Source organism: Agelaius tricolor, unplaced genomic scaffold (assembly GCF_023055355.1).
Source record: "Agelaius tricolor isolate 1412-34295 unplaced genomic scaffold, bAgeTri1.0.p SCAF_22, whole genome shotgun sequence".
In the NCBI taxonomy this organism is placed as follows: domain Eukaryota; kingdom Metazoa; phylum Chordata; class Aves; order Passeriformes; family Icteridae; genus Agelaius; species Agelaius tricolor.
The window spans coordinates 9,096,022-9,117,685 of NW_027269282.1; the positions used below are offsets into that span (position 1 = coordinate 9,096,022).

General features: G+C 39.2%; 1 protein-coding gene across 4 annotated transcripts; it reads right to left on the reverse strand.

Moving 5' to 3' along the window:
- Positions 1 to 19: 19 nt before the first annotated feature.
- Positions 20 to 21,010, reverse strand: TIAL1 (TIA1 cytotoxic granule associated RNA binding protein like 1). 4 transcript variants are annotated; one of them, XM_071446403.1, is made up of 12 exons: positions 20,759 to 21,005; positions 14,226 to 14,322; positions 10,847 to 10,996; positions 10,495 to 10,549; positions 10,097 to 10,184; positions 8,117 to 8,192; positions 6,095 to 6,203; positions 5,721 to 5,816; positions 5,552 to 5,636; positions 5,146 to 5,269; positions 4,530 to 4,669; positions 20 to 3,685 (listed from the first exon to the last, which is right to left on the reverse strand). In XM_071446403.1, exons 1-12 carry the CDS (start codon positions 20,785 to 20,787, stop codon positions 3,568 to 3,570), a joined length of 1,167 nt encoding a protein of 388 aa, XP_071302504.1. In that variant the 5' UTR covers positions 20,788 to 21,005; the 3' UTR covers positions 20 to 3,567. The 4 variants fall into 4 exon arrangements, with proteins under 4 accessions (XP_071302504.1, XP_071302505.1, XP_071302507.1 ...); XM_071446404.1 differs by having other exon boundaries at positions 10,847 to 10,945; positions 20,759 to 21,004; XM_071446405.1 differs by lacking the exon at positions 20 to 3,685 and adding an exon at positions 4,929 to 5,021 and having other exon boundaries at positions 4,534 to 4,669; positions 20,759 to 21,010.
- Positions 21,011 to 21,664: the final 654 nt, after the last annotated feature.

Consider the following 21,664-nt stretch of genomic DNA (forward strand, 5'->3'; position numbering starts at 1 on the left):
CTGTATCTTGCAATGTAAGAACAGTGCAACAAAATCTTTTATTGCTGACCAGGAAACAGTTTCTCGTGATTAAAACAAACACTTGTGCCCTTGTTCAAAAACAGTCAGATAATTAAGAAGTATCAGACACTAATCATGTCCATACAGTTTAAGTCTGCTTCCTTGTGTACAAACACAAGAAAAACAAATCACTATTTTTCTGCAAAACTAAGCCTTATTCACTGTGAGACTTTTTTTGAGTGAAATGAAGGCAATGGTTCTGGTACAGTGAATCACTTTTCATGAAGTTATTTAGTAAGAAGAAGGTTCTGCAGGAAGAGTATGTCTAAAAACTGTTAGCAAATATACACAAGGAGGCAGGATTGATGAGAAGCTACACGTAACCTTAAATTTACAGCCTTACTACTGCAACTCCGCAAAATACAAAATGATTTTGTAGGAAAAATTTTTAAATAAAACATCTTTTACATGGTTGCAAGTGCATAGTTTACAAGTTCAGCCTTGTCTGCCTGTTGTCAGTTTTACAGCAAAGAGGGACAATGCTTTGACAGATGACAAATACAGGATAAGCCCTTTATCATGTTCCATTTTTATTGAACATTTTCTGCAAATGCAGATTACAACCTTGGTTTAGGTTGCACGCATCAACTTAAGCCATAATAAATCAGTGTTTCTGAAATCCAAATTCTAGTGGTAAGGGTTAGGTAGTGGTCAATTTCTGTAGTTAAAAAGAAATTACAACAGTGTAAGTGTCACTCATAAAAGCAGTATGGTGCAAGAGGCTCTTTGGTGCCAAAAAATTGTCAGTGATGCATTTATGAATGCTATAGAGTAAAAAGCAATTTAATTTACAACTCCTCCTCGCAGTGCTAGAGAAACATTAAAGGACACTGGAGACCCCCACACCTTGAGCAGTCTGCGAAGAAATATCACCATTACAGAAAAGCTGTATAAAAATCAACGACAAAAGACTTAAATCAGAAGGTATAGCCTATCTTTCATCCTGAAATACAGGTCAGGTACGGCCCAGCTCTACAGCAGGCATATTAAATAATCAGATTTAAAGTGATCTACACATTGAGACCTGAAAGATCACTGCCTTAATCTCACACCCATTTATATGGGCATTTATGTGGCAATGTACTTGCATCATCTAAATCTTCAGTAGCGCCTAAAGAACAAACTGCCTCCACACCAGCATGCACCCAGAACAGCCATATGGCAAACACCTAGAAGGATGTAGAAACCCCAGATTTCAAGTGAAGTCTAAGAAATCCTAAAGGAACTCACAATTCGTATCTCTACTGACTCGTGACTTTTTAAACCAGCTGAGTGTAACAAAGCACAGACTTACTTGTGAGGTTTTCCCAAACTACAATGTATAGGCCGATCCTCGCGTAGATATACACATATGTACAAAATGTATAGAAAAACAAGAGTCCTGTAGGCAAAGGTTCCTATCTTGAGTGGAAAGACACTACAGATAGCATAAAGGAGAAAAGGAGATAAAGGGCCAATTCTGCCAGCACGAGCACTCGTGGTTCCACACCAACCTCAGTCATTATTGCATGCATTAGATGCCCAGAGTCACAAGCAGCTCTGGTGCAGCTGAGCCAACTGACGAAACTGCTCTTCCAGTACATCTCACTCTCAACCTGATCTAAAAGTCAAGGTACTACTTCACACATCAATAAAAGAGGAGGAAAGAAAACCCTCATGTGATTTGCTACAGCAACAAGTGTAGTTATTTGCACAACCTGGCTGGGTTTAACACAACTGCAAATCTCCATTTCAAAACAGACTACTCTACCTCGCAACACCTGCACGGCCAGAAACAGAGAAGAGAAAATACACAGCTTCTCAGTCACTCACTTAGAACTACCATCTCTAAAAACCAAATGTTCTGTTTCTTGTAAAATCCAAGTTTGCTGCACTGAGCTACCACTGCAAATCCTACTCTTTTCCTTCCAACCGTGCCTGCCTCAGCATTCCAGATGACAGCTGAGGCATTTGCACCCTCTAGCTGTCACAGGGAGGACACATTACTTATATCTAACTTACATTCATTTTCAACTTCAAATTTATTGAGGCAGTTTATATCAATGTATCCATAAAATAATTCAGAAATAACCCAAGTATACCATTTAAACATCTTCATGATTTATCCATTTACACACTCAGTACACAAACAACCCAGCCTCTGTACAAGTTCATCACATGCAAACCATCCATAAAGACAAAAACTTTAATTAAAAATAAGTCACAACTCAGTGTACTGTTTCAACTGCATCTCCATTTACCAAATGGCACATTGAATATTCTCTAAAATAAGATGTTTTTAACAATCTTGTTAAAAAATTCTTGGGCAAAATATTTCTAGACTTAAAAAACATCAAGATTTTTCAAAACACTCAAGATACTATACAACTTATAATAACCTTGAAATAGGTTTACAAGGTTGTTAACCAAGGTATTTACATACCAAATAATGTAAAGCAAAAAATTTGTATTTCTAATGACAAAAAGGTGATGCATTAAAGATTTATGAAATTAAAATTAAGGCTCTTTGTTATAGTTCTTTATGTAACTTTACATAATAGCCAACTTTGGAAATGTCAGTCTTGCACATTCTTGTCAATCTACTGCATTTAAAGCAGTAGGGTATATTAAGTATTACTTTGAATAATTACATTGCTACTTCTATGTTTGAGCATGCTTTTGAAACACTGTAATTATGAAATATTTACAATGTGTAGCCTTCAAACTTTATGTAAAAGCCCAAGTATGACTGTCTGATTTGAATACAAACAACATACTTGTAAAAACACTTTTACTTCTCAAAATTAAATGTAAACTACTAGAGTTTTAACAAGCAAACCAGCTCTGAAAAGTTTCAACGTGTGCCTGAATGTGGACAGTAAAAGTTATGTGAAATTTCTCAGACAGTACTGTTTTTCATTTCAGACTGAACTGTTCATTGTATCAGCTGTTTTCTGTAAGCATGTAGAAAAATTAAATATTTTTTTAAAAAATTATTCCAAGACCTACATATACTTTGAACTATGTCCATAGGTTTCTTGAAAACTCAATACTGTCTTGCAGGTTGTAGTGATTGGTCCACAGTTTATTTCAGGATGTGTGTTCAACTAAAAGCAACTCCCTGTTTTTCAACGTCATTTCTCTTAAAAGCACAATGATATAAAACACTGAAGACAAAACAAAAAAAAAAAAAAAAAAGGAATGGTAACCTCAAGATCAAATTCATTAGCCATTTCTCCTACTATATCAAAATTTGTAGTCAGAATTGTCTTTATTGACTTTATTTTTAATTTTTGTACACAAAGAAAAACATGTTCATATCCATCATGAACAAAAACTTAAAAAGGCAGAACTAGAAGACATTTGTGTCCTTCACCAAAGCAAAGCTGTGCTAAAGGTTCCAAACATTTCCATTTTTAAAATAAATATTTTCTTTTTTTTTTTTTCATTGTCTACATTCCAGTCTTCAGAATGTCACTGGAAACTGCAGCCTATCATGAAATACACACTTTTAAACAGAGTCCCAGCTCACTGTGTTTGGTAGCTTGCCATACCATATCCAGCTTGGTTAGGTATTACAGGAGCACCTTGTCCCTGGGCAGGTTGAGCACCAAATCCACCCATCCAGGCAGCAGATGGAGATTGGCTTAAAAAGAAACAGGATGGTTAAAAACAGTGGGGAAAAGCAACTTAAAAAAATACATATAAAAACATACTTCCTACACAACTACTTGTATCAAAATAGAACAATTTCTTCTTCTTTTTAATGAGTAATTCAGGTTAAGCTCTACAACATGTGATTCCTGAAAATATCATGAGCTTTTTAAGAACAAAGGAGAAAAAAACCCCACAAACCTTGGGTACCAGTTGGATATGACATCTGCCTCCCAAGGCATGAACACACACAGGTGGCTGGAACTCAACATCAGTGATGCAGAAATGCAAGAAATACCCAATACCTCATGGGCATGAACACCAGTGATAGGTCTATCAGGGCTTAATATGTTTAACTGGCACCAGATAACGAAGAACTAGGCAAACAAGTTATTTCAAAATTATGTTAAAACAAAGAGTTCTTTTGAAGACTTCAATCTTCAAGAGATCCATTATTAAAAGCCCACACAAATTCTGAAACTGCACAAGTTCAAGGGTCTGTGTTCTTCTCTCCCTGTAGGCAAATATCCAGGCTCCTGGCTCAGACTCAACACCTCAATCCCAGAATAGATTTAGGTACCAGACAAGACCACCACCCAAAACTTTTCCCCACTGGCTAGTCTTTGTGCCTCTATCACAAGTGAAATGTGCCACCAGGTACAAGTCTGAGTAACTCACCCCAGTATCTGCTCATGGCAAGCACTGAACATAAACTTTAAGCACACAGGAGTCCCCCTAAACCTTGAAACCTTGTGCAATCCTTGACCCAAATGAGCCTGAAACTTAAGCTACAGCATCCTTGGAATATTCTAAAAAAATTAAATATAATTACTCACTCTACTCCAAAACCCTGTTGATTCCATGCTTGGCCATACATTCCATATGATGGTACTTGCCACCCATTAGCCATATATTGCCCATACTGTTGTGGGTTTCCATATACTTGGCTCCATTGTCCCCACTGACTGTAATCCACCTGCAGAAAGAATAATCCATTGTACTTCAGGTTCTAGAGATGGTTTATATTGCATTTGAGCTGCTGAAGGCAAAGTTTTGGCTATATCATTCAGAGAGCTAAAACAAGCAATAATGAGATCTGAAAAATAAGATGTCACTATGACTTAATTAGATCCTTGTACTGAAAAATTTATTTGTGTGTGCTTGAAACCCCAAAGACTATTTGGTTGGAGAGCCACCTAATCTGCAGTTAGCAAAACAGCAAGAATTAAAATTACCTCAAAGTTTCTCCCTATCTTGGATCATATCCAGAAGACAGTAACAGATATTCCATCAAAATCACTAGCCCAATTTGATGAACTGGAACATAACTGAGACAGAACATGGAATTTCATAAGAACTCCACCACAAAATTTAGCCATTATAACTGGGAAGTCATTACAGGTATAAACACAATTGCTTTTGGAATACAAAGAAAAGGTTAGGTACAGTTACCTGTTGGAAATTTTTAGTCATATCAGGGGATTCTTTACCCCAATAACATTTAACAACATGTCCTTCAATTGTGGTTCCATTAACTGAAACAATAGCATGTGCTGCACTTTCATGGGTTGAAAACCTAAAAAATATAAAAAAACCCAATGTTATGTTTTACAGTACTTCCACCTGATTACTTAAAAAACAGTGACTCCATACATCCAGAGAAAAACATCTGCTTTCACAAACATTCATCTTCTCAGGTAAAAATGTTGGTGGCCCTTTTTACAAATTCCAAATTATTCTATGAATATATGGTGACAGCTTTTATTGTATCAGGACAAGTTAAATCAGGTGAAATTACAGAAAAAATGAAGTGTTACTGCATGCACAGACCCAGATATTTTGCTTTCTCTGTCCATACCTGACAAATGAGTAACCTTTTTCTGGAAACACCCTTATTTCCATTATCTGTCCAAACGGTGAAAAAGTCTGTCTCATAAGCTGATCTACAACATAAGATGTTGTTGAATTAGTAATCATCCTGGTGTTCAAAAAGTTTTAATAATAAAAAATAAGAGAGCGCTTCATACCTGTTAGTCCTGAGGCAATTCCTCCACAGTACACAGTACAATTTTTTGGACTTGACTGATTTACTACATCTTCAAATCTCAACTGTTTTGTATTATCTATAAAGAGAAAAGGTTGGTTTTCAGCAGTGGGTTGACAGTAACCCAGACACTTACCTTGTACACAAGCATGAATTTCACATTTAACAAATACATTATTAACAAACACATTCAATATTTTATGACTATGCTGATACAACATACCAAAAAAATCTAATCAAGATCTGGAAGGCAAGCTAATATGTGATTTAAGCGACATGATTTTGGCTTTTGTTTAATTCCCCCACTGAACAGTGAAAAGACAGCAAACACAACACAGCATGACATGAAGCTCTTACTTTCTTGTGTACTTTTAGGGGCTGGTGGTTTTCTTGTTGCCCAGTTAGTTCTGATCTGGCGGCCTCCCAACCACTGGCCTCCCATGTGTACAATAGCATTTTCTGCATCCTGAAGAGATTAAAACAGAGATTGTAGCACTTCCAAACAAAAACCATGTACAAATCTACTCCCAAGACTTGGCTATCAGTTAATTTCCCTGACAAAACCAGTCACTAAGAAGAGTATGAAATTCTGAACAATCATAGCAAGCAAACAAACATCAATTAACATGAAGGCAACTGGTTACAGAGAAGACTCTCAGAAGTCATTTGGTAAAAACTTTCTCCCACCCATTTTCTACACAGGATGGAGGCCAACTGCAATCATATATACACACTACCTGTATACATACATGTACATGTGACACACACATTTATACCATATACACATATACCATACAAGCATCTGCATTAGAATGTTCAAAAGCTGCCCAAAAAAGTGGGAAGCTCACACAGATGGCAGAAGCCATCACTGAAATAAAATAACTATCACTAAATGTTTCTTTTGCTTCCTGCAGGTATGCAACAGATGTTTTGTAAGTTCTCTACATGTTAAGGTCATTGTATGAACACACATGAGAATCCATGGCCCACTTTTTATCTTGAACATGCAACTGAAGACAATCTTTAAGTTCACAGTGCAAGCAGAAGCACTTGGTAAGCAAGGGTAAGTTTGCTAACAGCTGCAAGAAGCAATTTGTCTCCCATTACTTTGGAAGAAGACAGGTAGAGCAGACAGTTAGTGCACATTTGAAATGCTTTTCCAAGGGCACAAAGCTTAAGGAAAAAAATGCCAAGCACAAGGGACAAAAAAATGTGGACAAGTTAAAGGTGAGCTGCTCCCAACGAGAATTCTCTTCTCAAACTCAGGACCTTGATCTTTCTAGGTTTTAAATATATTGAGTACTCATTTTGAAAACACAGAAATACAAAAATGAAATTACAAAAGATGACCAATAAGAAAAGAAAAACTCAATCTAAATGATAAAACCAAACCCACTAGACAATGAAACCCCCCAACTGATTCAAGCAGCCTTGGCTCCTAAATCATGGTGAACACATACTGAACTGACAAGGAAAGGAAACACTCTCTGATGAATCTTGCTGCTATCCTGCTTGAGGACCACAGCTGAGATAAAAATGGAACAGTGCCCAGGCCAAAACTGGTCCAGTCCAATGCAGGAGTTCCATTTTCTCTTAACTGTGTTATGCATTAAGAGCTCAGGCTGGAAGTCTGGGAGCATATCCCACTTCCCCAAATCCAGCAGAATGATACATTCTGAAAAATGGGCCTTGAAGTACCAGCTCAGGACTGTCACACCACAACCCTACAGGTGCAGCTACTGTGGGAATGAACAACAATCAAGACATGAAATTTAGAGTACTTTTTGGTACTGTGTTTAGAATTCATCCATTCATTTTGTAGAATGAATACTAATTTCAATTGGAGTTTTTATGGCTCAGTCTAAAAAGAATCCAGTAGCTTTAATTCCATGACTGTCACAGTTCCTCCCTGGTCACAGGAACCAAACAACTGTATGATAAAGGAAGAGGGGTACAAGGAAATAACAGCTATTTCTTTTTCTATTTCTTTTTCAGCTGGAACACAGAACAAAGAAAGTGCAACTAGAAAAACACACATAAATCAAGGCATTCAATTGCAGTATCTTATGGCATTGGCAAATCTGAAGAAATTAAAACTTGTTCTCTGATTAGGACAGCTCCAGAGATCTGACATTTAGGACTTCTGACCACACAAACAGGCTTTATATACCTAAAATCCTGAAACTGTGAGCTTGTCCTATGCAATATATTTAAGGAAAATGATTCACAGTTTCCCCACAGTGTCCTAAACATACATCCAGCTCCCGTACATGTAAATTTGTTTCCCTGGGTGAAGTCTAATAAACAGCAAATACATAAACAGGCAAAACTAAAAATGGAAAATAGGGACTATTTTAAACCTGCACTGTGATTACTCACCAGTTTGTTATAAAAAGATACAAAACCATAGCCTTTTGACTTTCCAGTTGCCATATCTTTAACTACCCGTGCGTCCCTGTGAAAAGAAGCACAGCTATATGAGGGTAGTATTGATAACCTGCAAAATAAAAACTAAAAGGAACCACACACACTGTATTGTGAGCATAATTTTTTCTTATAAATTCAGTTAGCCCTAAAACTACAGTCATTCCTGAACTCTCCCTATTGCTTCTTTACCTGTTAGAAAAAAGCAGTAGGACAAAAAAAATAACATGTAATAAACATGCAACCTATGCACATAACCTATACTGGCTATAACTAGAATGTTCAAATTTGAAGTATAAGAGAAACAAAGTTTCCTTTTCTAATATTCTATTGGCTAGGGTCCTCTAAGGTTTACTGTTCTATAAATTACTGTAACAATTCTATCTAATTTACCATGCATTTTCTAAATAGTTAAATGTCTTCTGCCTAGTGATACAAAATATATGAAATATTAAAAAAATCGAAAAAGAGGAAAAAATAGGAATTAAAAGGCATACATGGCCTGTTAACAGATTTCTTTATTTTTCTTGGTCAATTCTCTACCATCATTTTGGAGTTTGGGTAGCTGTAAATTTTGAAAAATTGACATTTTCAGAAATTTAAGAAAGGAGAATAAAACTAACAACAATGCTAAGCACACCAGTACGAAAACAACAAATTTACACAGAAATTTTAGTGAGTAAGTTAAAATGATTGGAAATATAGAACTGCACTGAATAATAGAATGTTAAAATGTAAATACTAAAATATGTATATATAAATAATGTATAATAAGAATAAATAGAAATGAGAAAAAATCTACAACTGAGTTCCAGTGTGCACAGTTCCTTGCAGTTAGCCTTCAAGATCCTGTCCATTCTTATGAGCAATTCTGCAAAATAACCAGAATGCTATTACTTTTAATTGTGACTTGGACTTTAGAAAAACTGCAGGTCTCAGGTATAAATATAGATTGAGAAACAGAAACCTGAATTATTCTTTTTAAATTGATTTTTAAAACAGTACTACTTACCACATTAAGAGACAAAAAGCAAAGTAAACAAAACAGCAGAGGTAAGAAATAAGATTTATGATTCATTTAAAAATATGCGTACAGAACAAGAGAAAAATAAGAATTTTGTTCTTAGAAATATATTCCTGTAAAGTAGTACAAAAACGTTCATGTGCAACTTTGATTTTTATAAAGATAAACTGACAAAAGATTAACAGACTTTTTTTTTTTAGCAATACTCTTTAGGACAAATATACTTTAGCACTCTCAAGGACTTTGTAATATTAAATATGTTCAATTAGAACACCAGGTGATTTAGGATCACCTGAATTGTCCAAGAGAAGTTTAAAGAAACATTCTCTTAACTGGCAGAAATGTGCACATATTGTAAAGCCACCATTCTTTCATTTCAGATATTATAATTGTAATTCATCCCATTCTCATCCAAAAAACCAGATTTCATTCTCATAAGTATTAGCTTTTCCAAAACATTCCCAAGTTATTAACTAGTTGCTTTATAGAATTATATTTCAATTGCCCAGTTTTCCACACTGCCTATGAAATGCAGCAAAAATGCACATAAAACACACCCAGGATACAATATATATAGTATGTCAAGTCACTACTCTGTACACATTCTCAACAGCAAAAAATCACACTTAGAGCAGTAATTAAATTTTAATAAAAGGTTGAAGGACATTAGCATATAAATTAGGTTAAAAGCACATTGCTTTCAGCAAACCAGAGCACAATTACATTACTGCATTTACATTGTGAAACACACTGAGAGATACAACCCCTCTTTACTACCCACCCACCCACCACAAGAAAATGAACAGCAGAAAAATTATCTCAATAGATAAGAAATAACATTTCAACTTAGAAAGACATTTTCACTATCACATTTTCTGACTGATATTGGAAATGTTTATGATGATACTTACGATATTTTACCAAAAGGAGCAAATGCTGACTTGATGTCTTCTGTTGTTATTTCTGGACTTAAATCCCCAACGAACACGTGGAAGTGATCTGAAAATAAATAATTTACTAATCAAATATTTAACTGCTATCTTATGTTTCAACTCCTGAGAAAGTGATGCTCTGCACACAGCTCTGGGAACCAGGAACGCTCAGGATTCCATGTGAAGAGCAGCAGCAATTTAATCTGTCCACTCCGGTTTCCCCAGTTGTAAAGCAGAAACAGAAGAATTAGTTTGCAAAATTCTATCAAACACTAGATGGGAAGGAGAGAAGTTATGTTTAAATGCATTTATGATAAATTATTACCACTTTGTGAAGTATTTGTGCACAAGTGATACTGTGGCATTACATTACTTACTGGATGTATCTTTTTTCTGGCTACTTGGTGTTGTTGCCCAGTTTACTTTGACCTCCTGAAAACAAGTATAAGATTTAGTATAAATTCACAAAATTCTTACATTTTATAAGTTCATTCAAGGGTGGGTTACAACTGTCAATGTTTACAAATCATCATTTAATATAAAACACCATCATAAATAGAAGATCACAAATAATACATTTCCTAAACAAGACTTACTTTTTTATATCAATACTTTTAAAATATTATTCTATCAATATTTAATCTTGGTAAAACATCTTCAACCGTTTTATTAATATTTTCACACAAATCTATATTCGTTAAATCTAAGATTACCATGTGAGCAACTTACCTTTCCCAAAATTTTTCTCCCATTCATAGCAGCTAATGCAGCAGCTGCATCTCTGTGTTCATAAAATTCCACAAAGCAATAAGGGTCATTGCTTGTATGCTGCAAAACAGAAAATCCAACAGAAGAGTTGACCCTTCTGCTATCGGGTTGCTGAGAAGAAAATCCAGGAAAATATATTACTTACAGCTAGAAACTTTCAGAATGATTTGCATCAGATTTATGAAATAGCCTTTGACATTACACTTAAATGCAAGAATTCTTGAGATGGATTTTTTTATTAAAGGTCTAGCAGTTTCTGAAGGATAGCTTGCTTTGAATGAGGACTGAAGTTTACTGAACTAAAAATAACTGAGCAGAAAAGTGATCTACAAACTGGATGGAAAGTGGGGGGAAAAGGGAAAGAATGGAAAGAAGAAAGAACTGCCTCATGCATATACTCAAAGCTAGAAAGGTTTATTCCCCAGACACATTTTCACCAATTTTCTCTTGCCCTACTTAAGAAGTCTTTCCTTTTATTTGACTGAAAACCACCAGCAGGCAGCAACCTGGAACCTGCACAGTGTCAGTCTCAAGTGAAAAATGCCATAGCAAAGGACTGGGAAATAACCTTTTAAAAGAACTCAAAATAGTTTGACTGAGGGAAAAGGATACTAATCCATTGACTGTTAACTCTGTTAAACCTTGAGTACAACCTGTTTTTGTAGGATGGCCTAACAAATCACCTTTAAAAATACTCACTGGCAGAGGTCACTGAAGTAATAAATGTAGCAGAGTATAAAGTGCAAAGAACAGAAGAGTTTTCTGAAAAGCTGATCAAGTGGAAAGGATGTTGAGAATGCCAACTTGAACACTGGATTTGATCTACCTCCAGGATGTAATGAGTACAAAAACGGTTACCAAAACATTTTCATTAACTATGCAGCATGTGCATGGACCAAAATGATAAAATATAATTCTAGAAACACTAATATTACCCTAAACAAGTTATTTCTCCCATGGAAAGGGAAGGGTCTAGCAGAGAGGAACTGCTCTGGCATCAGTATTCTCACTATCAACCTCCCCCAGTGCAGGTAGAACACAGCTGTAACATGAGCTAAGAGAAGCCTTTTCCAGCATTCTTATTTAACTTCTGACAACCCCTACACACTTACACTGATGAACAATTCTAATCCTTCCCCCTAAAGCTGGATTGTACAGCTTAAACATGGTTCTGTCTACTTGTGAAGCTGTGAAGATGCAACAGTTGAATGGATCACAAGGCCCTTGTACACCTAAAACGGTCTTGGAGTGTGAAGTCATCCTCCTGAACACTGTCACTACCTGGGGCCTCTAAAGGATGCACAATAAACAGATGAGAGAAAATGCACCTGAGATCATAAAAAAAGTTTCAGTCACAAAGTTCTCTACAAGCACACTCACCTCAGATGGCCCAAAAAAGAAAGCCTTAATTCACCCCTCCTCCCACACTACTTTGGGAAACCCATTTAAGGCTTCTTCAGGAAATTTGGTGGTTTATGCTTCAGCTGAAGTACAGCCTTACTTTTAGATTGTAGGGAGGTCTTCTTTAGCCCTGAGAACTTGTCTGAACATGAGAGGAATCTCTTTTGCAGACACTCAGATCCTTAGGTGTTAAAACTATCTACAAATACTGTGCAAGCAGCCTGAGTATTATATACTCCCAAAAGAAACACCTGAAATTTTTCAATACTTGATGTGTTCATGTCATATACTCTACAAAAGAAAAAGAATGACTTGATACACCTAGCTAAAATGGAAAAATCACAGGTTTTTAAAGGTGATGGTGGTACTAACAATGGTAAGAATGACCTAACCATGGCACAGTCCCCAGGACAGGTTTACCACACACTGTAGAAGGATGGACTCTGTGGCCAGGTCCTGTGACAGTCCAGAATCCAGTCTGCACTTCTGTGACAGCTTATTGGCAGCTGCTGAGGTCAGCCCAGTGCAGTCACCTCTGTGGCACTGAATACAGCTGCCAGCAGTTTTTGTTTATCTACTTGTTTCATGAAGATGTCTGACTTATGGAAAGATTTAAAACCACAAAGCCTCAACCAAGGTAAAAATGTTGGAATTTCCCACCTGATCCTCAAGAAACCAAAGTGCTGCTAACAGCTCTCACCCAGCCAAAGGTGGGAGCAGCAGCACCTTGTGTCTGTAGAGCACATGATAATCAAAACTGTTTCTTCAGAGAAGAACTAACAACTGTGATCTGTCAGCCTTCTGTTATTTTTCTCCAATAAACTTAAAGCAAATCCAGCAGAGAAAAGTGTCACATGGGAAATTATTAGTCCAGACAACGATGAGAGTGATTAAACAAGCAGCAAATTGATGATAAGCTAAAAACAAAGAAACAAACAAGTTGTGTGACACATTGAAAGGAGAAGAAGCCCACAGGGGAGTTTCTGGTAGCATTCCTAAAGAAGTCTGGTCACAAGACCTGCCTTTTAATACTTTCATTAACAATCCTGACAACAAACTAATGCAACTGTCCTCAAGAAAGCTGTAATTACAAGTTAGTAAGAAGCATAAGCTGTAGTAAAAAGTATGAAGAGTATACAGAAACCAGACATGAAGGACCAAAGCTTAAACCTGGCTGAACTCAGATTAGTTCCTGCCTGCTCAAAGCTTACCAGTTACAAATGTAGAAGGAAGGAAAAATACCAGGGAGAGAGAAGTTTTGTAGGATGTGTCAAAAAGCTCACAGAAATGGCTGCCAACCATAAAGGTATCAGAGTATTTACAATGGAGATAAGAAAACATTAATACTTACCAACACTCTGTGCAAAAGACTTTATCTGGAATACTATGGAAATTTTGTCACTTTGTTTCAAGGAAAAATTAATTTAAGAACAGACAGGTGCAGACAAGAACTATTTGTACTAGTACAGACAAGAGGTATTTGAAGTAGTGCAGAAAGAGCTGAGGAAGAGTCAAACTTATTTTGAAGGACTTCTTACTTTTCATCTATAGCAAAGAACTGTTTATTCAAGAGGGACAAGAATTACTGAGGCTCATGTTCAAATAAAGTGAAAAATGTACAAATAGCCATGAATAACACTTGAAATAACAAGGTTTCTGATCAGCAGAACAACGTGATTTGCAAAGAGGGGGTAACAATCTTTTAAATAAAGTGGAATCTCATCACCAGCTGACAAAAGCTAAGTCAGGACTACAGGCAAAAGCACAGGATTGCACACACCAGGTCTCTCCTGCAAAGTTATCCCCAGAGCCAAACACAATGAACCCAAAGAAACCCACTGCCAGTAATGTCAAAAGAAGCCCTCAACTTCATTTGTTTTGGATAGCTTAAGGTAAAGTTCCATTACATTTGCTACCCCCCAGATGTGGAAGGCCTTACCTCTGTTATCATTTTACAGCTTTTGCATGGTCCAATCTGGCTGAATAACTGAAGTATGAGAACCTCAGTCACATCTCTGGAGAGGTTTCCTACATAGCTACACAAGGAAACAAAAAACCAAGATTTTAAACCAGAAATTGTCATCTTTTAAAATGTAATTATGGTTTTAAAAACTTAAACAACTATAAAGAATCTTCCTTTAAAACATCTCAAGTATTTTAAAGATTATATTTACTAATTATTTCATAGTTTTAATGCAGTACTCATGTGGTTTCTGAAATATAACATTGGCTACACAACTGAGAAGTGAAGCTCAATGCAGACAACACTGGACACCAAGACCTAGTGCCAATCATTTCCCTGGCACAGAGATGTCAAAAGCACAAGGAACATTGCTCAAGAATGTTGTGCAGAACAAGCAACCAACTGGGCAATGATATTTTAAGTTTCACTTCCCACTGAGTATCTCATCAAGAATACTTCTGAATTTGGTACAAACACACATCTCACTCCCATGAGCTCAGGAGCAGCTCTCGGACAAATTGTGCTGCCTTGCAAACAACCAACTCAACTTTGCTGTTTCCCTGAGCATTTGGAAAGGCAGCCCACTCACCAACAGACAAGGCAATTTATGCAGCATTCTGCCACAGGAATGCACTGTGCAGCAGCTATCTCGACAGCTCTCACCTTTGGAATACCCCCCAAAATTCTGGCAGTGTTATTTTAATATCTCCCAGACTTCTTTATTTTTGTTAGTTTGTAAATCTTGAGAAATAATTCCAAGTTTTGAAATACTTATCAAGTTTAGATAAGAGTCCTAGATTTACCAGGTCAATAACGGCTGAGAAAGTCTTGAATGCAAAACTAAATTCTTTTCAACAATGTGACTAATTTGTAATCAAACTGTAAACAAAGTGATCAGTTAAGAGAAAGGCTTGTCACAGTAACAGATGTCACAAGCCATCAGCACAGGGACATTCATCACCTTTACAAACAAGCCTGTCAAGGCATAAAGAATTCAAGTGCAACCAATAAGATGAGCAGAACCTTCTGTGATTTAGAAGCTGAAAGAATTTACATTTTATTCCTTTTACTCTGGTCATTACAGAATGTCATAAAACTGCAAACTCAAGTCAGCCTGACCTGTTAACAGAGTGAACATAAATGTGAACAAGCCTTTCTTACTGCTCACAGACAAATTTATTTTGAGTTAACTAAAGATGTGCTCTGAAATTGCTCTGAGAGGCAACCCTTGAAAATTTTTCAAAGGCAAATCGTGTTTGGCAGCTGGACTTTCATCCAGATCAGCAAAATCAAAACGGACACTGTTTGTTTTCATCAGAACACCACACACCGTTATCAACAGGTGTTTGTTTATGTTCTTCTTTCAGCAACTATGGGCCAATTCTGCACTTTCTCAGCAGGACTTCAAAGCTACAACATCCAGAGGGACTTTCTGAAGCACCACCTGAATAGACAACATCCACTAAATTCCTTCAGGTACTCATTATTTTCTTATTAAATATGTATGAATTAACACAAATCATTGACAGAAGCCTGGATTGTTATGAAGCTTTTCAGTAGAGAAGTTAAAAACTGCAGAACTCTAAGAGCTCTTACAGGACAAACTGTCCATCTCACTGACTTTTCAGTTCTATCCTAAAAATTTAGTAGTTAAACATTTATCCATACTTTCTTTCTGAAATACTAACTAAATTTTTGTTAATCATTCACCAAGAATAAATTGTAAACCACTAATAGTTTTTAGTGGAAATATTAACCTTTGAAGATACTACTAAAATCAGATGGCAAATGTACATCCCAGTAGGAATTCCAACATAAAGGGTCAGTTTATTGTTAGTACTGGTTTCCTCTGTATGCTGTAGTATTTATTAATACTGAGCCTTCACAGCACACTGATACAGTAACACTGATAGAAATTAACACATTATTTCTACTGCAAACCAGATACAGTAAGGAATACAATTAACACTAACAAGAAAAAACCAAGTATCATCCTTCTTCTGCATAATATTAACATGTATTTGAAAAACACAAGAAGTCTGAAAATCAAGCTGGAGAATTCCTCTTGGTCTGACAAAAAATTTAAAAAGAAAAAAAGACCAGGGAAAGCCATTGCTCAGCAATCTATTCAACTAAGGTAAGAAAAGTTACACTAATTGCTAGAATATTCCAGATATATTAAGTGGTTTTTTGATACCACCATGCCTTCAGCAAGATAGTTGTGAGAATGCTGCATCATAAACCTCAGCTATGAAACAAGCTGCCTTTTCATAAAAATCAGGACCACCTTGACTGCTAGATTCAGATGGGATGTGAAATCCTACTGGTCCATTAATTCCCTAAATGTTCCAAGACAAATGCTGCCTTGGTGCACAGTGTCACCATTAGTCAGAGGCATTCCCACCCTTCCCAAGCTGCTAAAACTCAAACTTCAGGAATGCACCCACTGAGAATACTGCACAGTAAAGGTTCATGCAGTAAGGACAACACTCAGCCCCAAATCTCTCAAACTAAATGTAAAATATGGAAATACAAATCTCTACAAATTTGAAACAATCTGCTAAAAAGTAAGACTTGATGGTTACTTCATGTCTTTAAGCAGGCTGCAGTAACATCACCTCCTTCAGTACAGTTAGAAACGACTTCAATAAAAACATACAAGCAAACGTCTTAGGTGTCAACGTCTGAATGCTCCAGAACTAAAGAAATCAAGATATTCACCAGATTAGGAGCAGACACCTTACCCTTCTGGAAACACAAAACTTGGCTGGGCTGATGCTAATCACCCACTACACATGGCCAGCCCATGCTCAGCTTTCCCCTCCTAGCTCCATTGACACCTGATGTAACACAACAGCAGCTTCTCTTCTACTTCAGGAAATCAAAATTATCACAGACACGCCTCAAGAAACCAGAAGACTCCTAACATGCTATGTACTGCATTCCAGTCTTTTTGGACAGATACATTCTAGAGGATGCATTATGCAAATTTTTTAAAAATGATGAAACCCAGCAAGGCAGAAGCACTTACTAAACTCTTATAGGTGGCTTTGGATGATGTGACAGGGCAGCAAAAGTTGTGGCTTTTTGCACACAGGCCATAGTGTTTGCTCCCTTCTGCAAGCCTGAAGCACTTAAACACCAATTAATAAGCAGCTACAAAAAAACCCCAACAAGCCATAGACAGACAGATGTCCTGACACACATTTTTATCTATTACACTTCTGAATGCTGCTGGCAACACAAAGAATAACAAACTACTTGAAATTCAGAGATGTTGTACAACTATCTAAGGAAAACAAGGGGCATGTATCAGTCCATAATGAGTTTTGGAACTCAACTCTTTGGCTTGAGCAGCAAAACTCTCTTTTTGAAGGTAAACAGGTTTGTATTGCATGCTAGACAGGGAGGTAAGAAAGGGAGATTCACAGCCACTACCTTTGAGGTATACAAAACTCCTTTACACTCTTTTTTTGAGGAAAAATAGTAAATCTGATTTCTCACTCACACAGGCAACACACAAGAAATGGCAGTTTCCATATTTAAAAGGGCAAGTTATGATAAGCAATAAGGTAATTGATGTGGAAATTCTAGCAACTCTGCCTAGTGCTTGTGAGCTACTGGAAATAAAATGATACCAAGAATAATCCACTATGCAGCCTCCTCCAGGAGACAACATTCCTGTACAGAGCTGAACTGAAGGAAGTTCAGGAGAAGAGTCTGGGAGAAGCTTTCCTCCTGCACCTTATCCATACTCCAGCCTTGGAGTACAGCATGGCAAGGCTGATGAGATAGCAGCTGTAGGCATGCAGTGATTCAGAGCAGTCCTGAACACATCCAAATCACACTAAACATTTCTAAAAACTTCAACAAGAATATACAACTTTGCAACTTTACTGGCTGCCTGCAAGAACTGATAACATTAGCAGCACATCAGGTTTCTGATAGTTTAGTTTTCACTTTAAAGTAAAAGCAGGACTTTGATACAGCCTGTGCAATCTAACAGTACTCACAGAGAACAGAGCTTGCAAGTGTTCTATTAAAACGAAAAACAACAACAAAAAAAAAATCAGAAGCTCACAGCTCATTTTAGGACCAGCTAAAAAATTACATGTGACAAATCATGCAGAAGGGCCCCCATTCCTGGAAAGTTTTTTGGCAGAAAATATCTAAGGTTATTCTTCACATTTCTATAAAGTTAAGAAATAAAAATGCAAACAGCGTCAGCATTCTATATTAAGCTTCAGAAAATATTCTGAATTCTTAGAGGTTTATGACTGACCTATCATGACTGGAATAAACATAACAGCCCTGTAAGTACTGCAAATTGGAACAATCCTTATTCTGAGCTGGTTAAGATGGACATAAATGTTGAGTGAACAGTGGTAAGGTATGTTTTGCTTTTTAGAAGTTAAAAAAATGGCTTGCAACTGTTAAATAAGAAAATTCCTTCCTAATTTACAGATTTTGGATCTCATTTATTCCTTGAGGAGTAAAAAACTAAGACATTCATAAAGTTCAGCTTACACTATGAAGCAAGTGCTTTTGCACATGGTGAAATAGTTATTGAAACAATTTGTTCTTCACTTTCTCTCCCCTCCTCCTCCCCAAATACACCAAACAATGAAAACTTAGAAGTTCAACTAACACTATTTTTATTTGTTCTTCTTGGGGGACAGTGAGTTTTGTTATGACATCACAACTGCTCTATATGAAAAGCAGTGCTCAGGATAATAATCTTTAAAACACACCTTGCTATTCTAAATTTAAAGAAATTTCAGATAAAAAGTAGGGACAAGAAGGTAAAATGGAAAAAATGCTACAGCAAAATTTTTGTCTTCCAAGCAAAAAGATAATTACAGGAAAGTAACCCTTTGTGATTGTGGTTACTACAGAACTACTAGGAAATTAATGTGCATGCTGTTTATTAGTTTAACAATGAAACAGTCACACGTGTGCAATGAACCATTTGGGGCAGCTGTGGAGATGCTAGTTCAGACATCTTAGCACAAATTTAATTTTTTCTTGTTAGTAACTAAGAGGGTTAAGTCAGCTCCTTGATGGATGTATGAGGATGTATGAGGACCCATGGCCACTGTGGTACCCAAACTTGTTAGCACTAAAAGAACATCTTAAATACCTAGTGGGACTATAGCAGTTCTTAAAAAGAAAGAAAAAGAGGCAATCATGAAGAAAGGAGCCTTGAAAATAAAACTGAATAAAACACTGTGTGACTCGGCTCTTTTCCCTCCTCCTATTCTAAAACAACACTTGAACCTAGGTCTGCTCTGAGGGCCAGGCAAACTCAGATCATTTGGATAATCAACACAAACATCATTTCAGATCTGCTTACTTTAATTATGCACCTCAGGGAGCAAGGACTAAGTACGTATACTACACTATAAACGAGTTTAAAGAACTTTTGCAGACCTAGAAAGGAGAAAAAAACAAATTGCCTTGCTAAGCCTTAAATGCCAAGTCATCATTTTGGTAGCGAGAACAGAATTATGATACATTTTACTCTGTTTCAGTAGTTTCTTTAGGGTGGCTTTCAGTCCAGACTATCTCGGAGAGTTTTTCTGAAGGCTACTGTCCTGAAAGCTAAATAGACAAAGATTTCATTTGCACAGTCCTGAGCTGTGTTTTGTCATCTGGGCAGCCCGAGCATGAGCCTGCCTTTCTTCCAGGGACAGCCCGAACGCTGCACCGCTCCCAGAGCCCCAAACACCCTCTGGCAGCTGCTCTGCAAATCTGGGAACTGCTTAAAATCAGCAGCAGCACAAAATCCCTGCTCTCCAGTGCCCAACCACAAGTGAGAGCCTCCCTCCTTTAAGCCAACAGGACAAAGAAAATTCATCAAACCCACACCTGCAAAGCTAAAAAGAACCCAGCAGCAACCCCAAAACGCTCAAATTCATATTTTCAAACAGAAAACGGATGACAGCCACCGAGGGACTAAAGAGCGCGGAGAGACACGGCCAGCACACAGTTATTTCTTTTTGCTGGGCCCGATACCCTGTTATTGAACCACAGCGTGACACGCTGGAGGGAAGAGCGATCCCTCCCGCTCTCCCGGCGCTCCCCATCCCACCCACCGCCGGCACAGCACAAAGAACTTTCCCAGCGCCGGCACCGCCGTGCAGGGGGGCCCGGGGGCGGCCTGTGCCCCCCGGGGAAGGCTTGGGACCCCCGCCTGCAGCTCCAAACGCGCGGGGACGGGCCCCGGAGGCTCCGGGGACGGCCCCCGTTACACGCCGGCTCCAGCCGCGGCTCGCCCGCGTTTTCCTTGGATCGCCGCGGCGCCGTCTCCGTGCGGGCCGCGCTCCGCTCCCGCTCCCCTTGCCCGGACCCCGCTGCCGGCCCTGCCGCACACGCTCTGTCCCGCTCGGCTCCCTCCGCTCCCCCGGCACCCCCCGAGGCCCCGGCCCCGCTCCCCGGGAGCGCACCCCTGCCCCCGCCCCGCTCCGCCCCGGGCCCGCTGCCCACCCCGCCGCCCCCTCCCCACTCACAGGGTCCTGGGCTGCCCGTCGTCTTCCATGATGGTGGGCGAGCGCCGCTCTCCGCAGCCGCGCCCGGGGGCAGCGCCGGAGGGGCTCGGCGGCGCACGGAGGCGAAGGGAAGGTGAGGAGGGTGCGGGCGGCCCCGGCTCCCCCCGCTCCGCGTCGCCCCCGCGCCAGGTCCCGCGGCCGCAGATCCCGAGCGGGAGAGGGAAGCGGCACCACAAAATGGCGGCCGCCACCAGACGCTCAGGAAGCCGCGCTCTGCGCAGGCGCCGCCCCGCGCGCTCCCGGACCCGCTTCTCCTTCCAGGCCCCGCGGGGCGCGATGGGGATCGTAGGCACGGCCGGGCACGGCGTGGCGGAGCCCCAAAGGCTACTGGGAGTTGTAGTTCGCCTGTCCGCGCATAGAGCGGCGCGACGCAGAGAGAGAACTACAGCTCCCGGCATGCCCAACAGCAGCGGCGCCGCGGGGGCGCGCCCGGGCCGCCGCGATTGGCCGCCGGCAGCCCGGGAAGATTCGCTTCGTCCCGATCCCGGTCCCGGCCCTCATCCCAGCTCCAGTCCCGGGCCCACCGAGCGGGACGAGGGTGCCAAGGCTGCGCTGGAGCGCGGTGTCACCGTGTGCGGGGGACAAACGCCGCGCCCCGCTGTGCCCCCAGGCTCATCCCGGCCATTCCGCATGGCTGCGCCGGTCAGGCCCACACCGGGACGGGTCACTGACAGCCCCGGGAGGAGGATGGCCCGGCTGTGAGGCCTTGGAGCGAGCTGCCCTGTGGTGTGGCAGGGGGGTTTTTTAAGGTCCCTTCCAGCCCAAAGCGCTCTGATCCCGTGATTCCTGGGAAAAATGCCAATCACTTGTTTTTAAAATTTTAAAAGTTTAATAGTAATAAAATGGTTAAAAAATTGTCATACAATT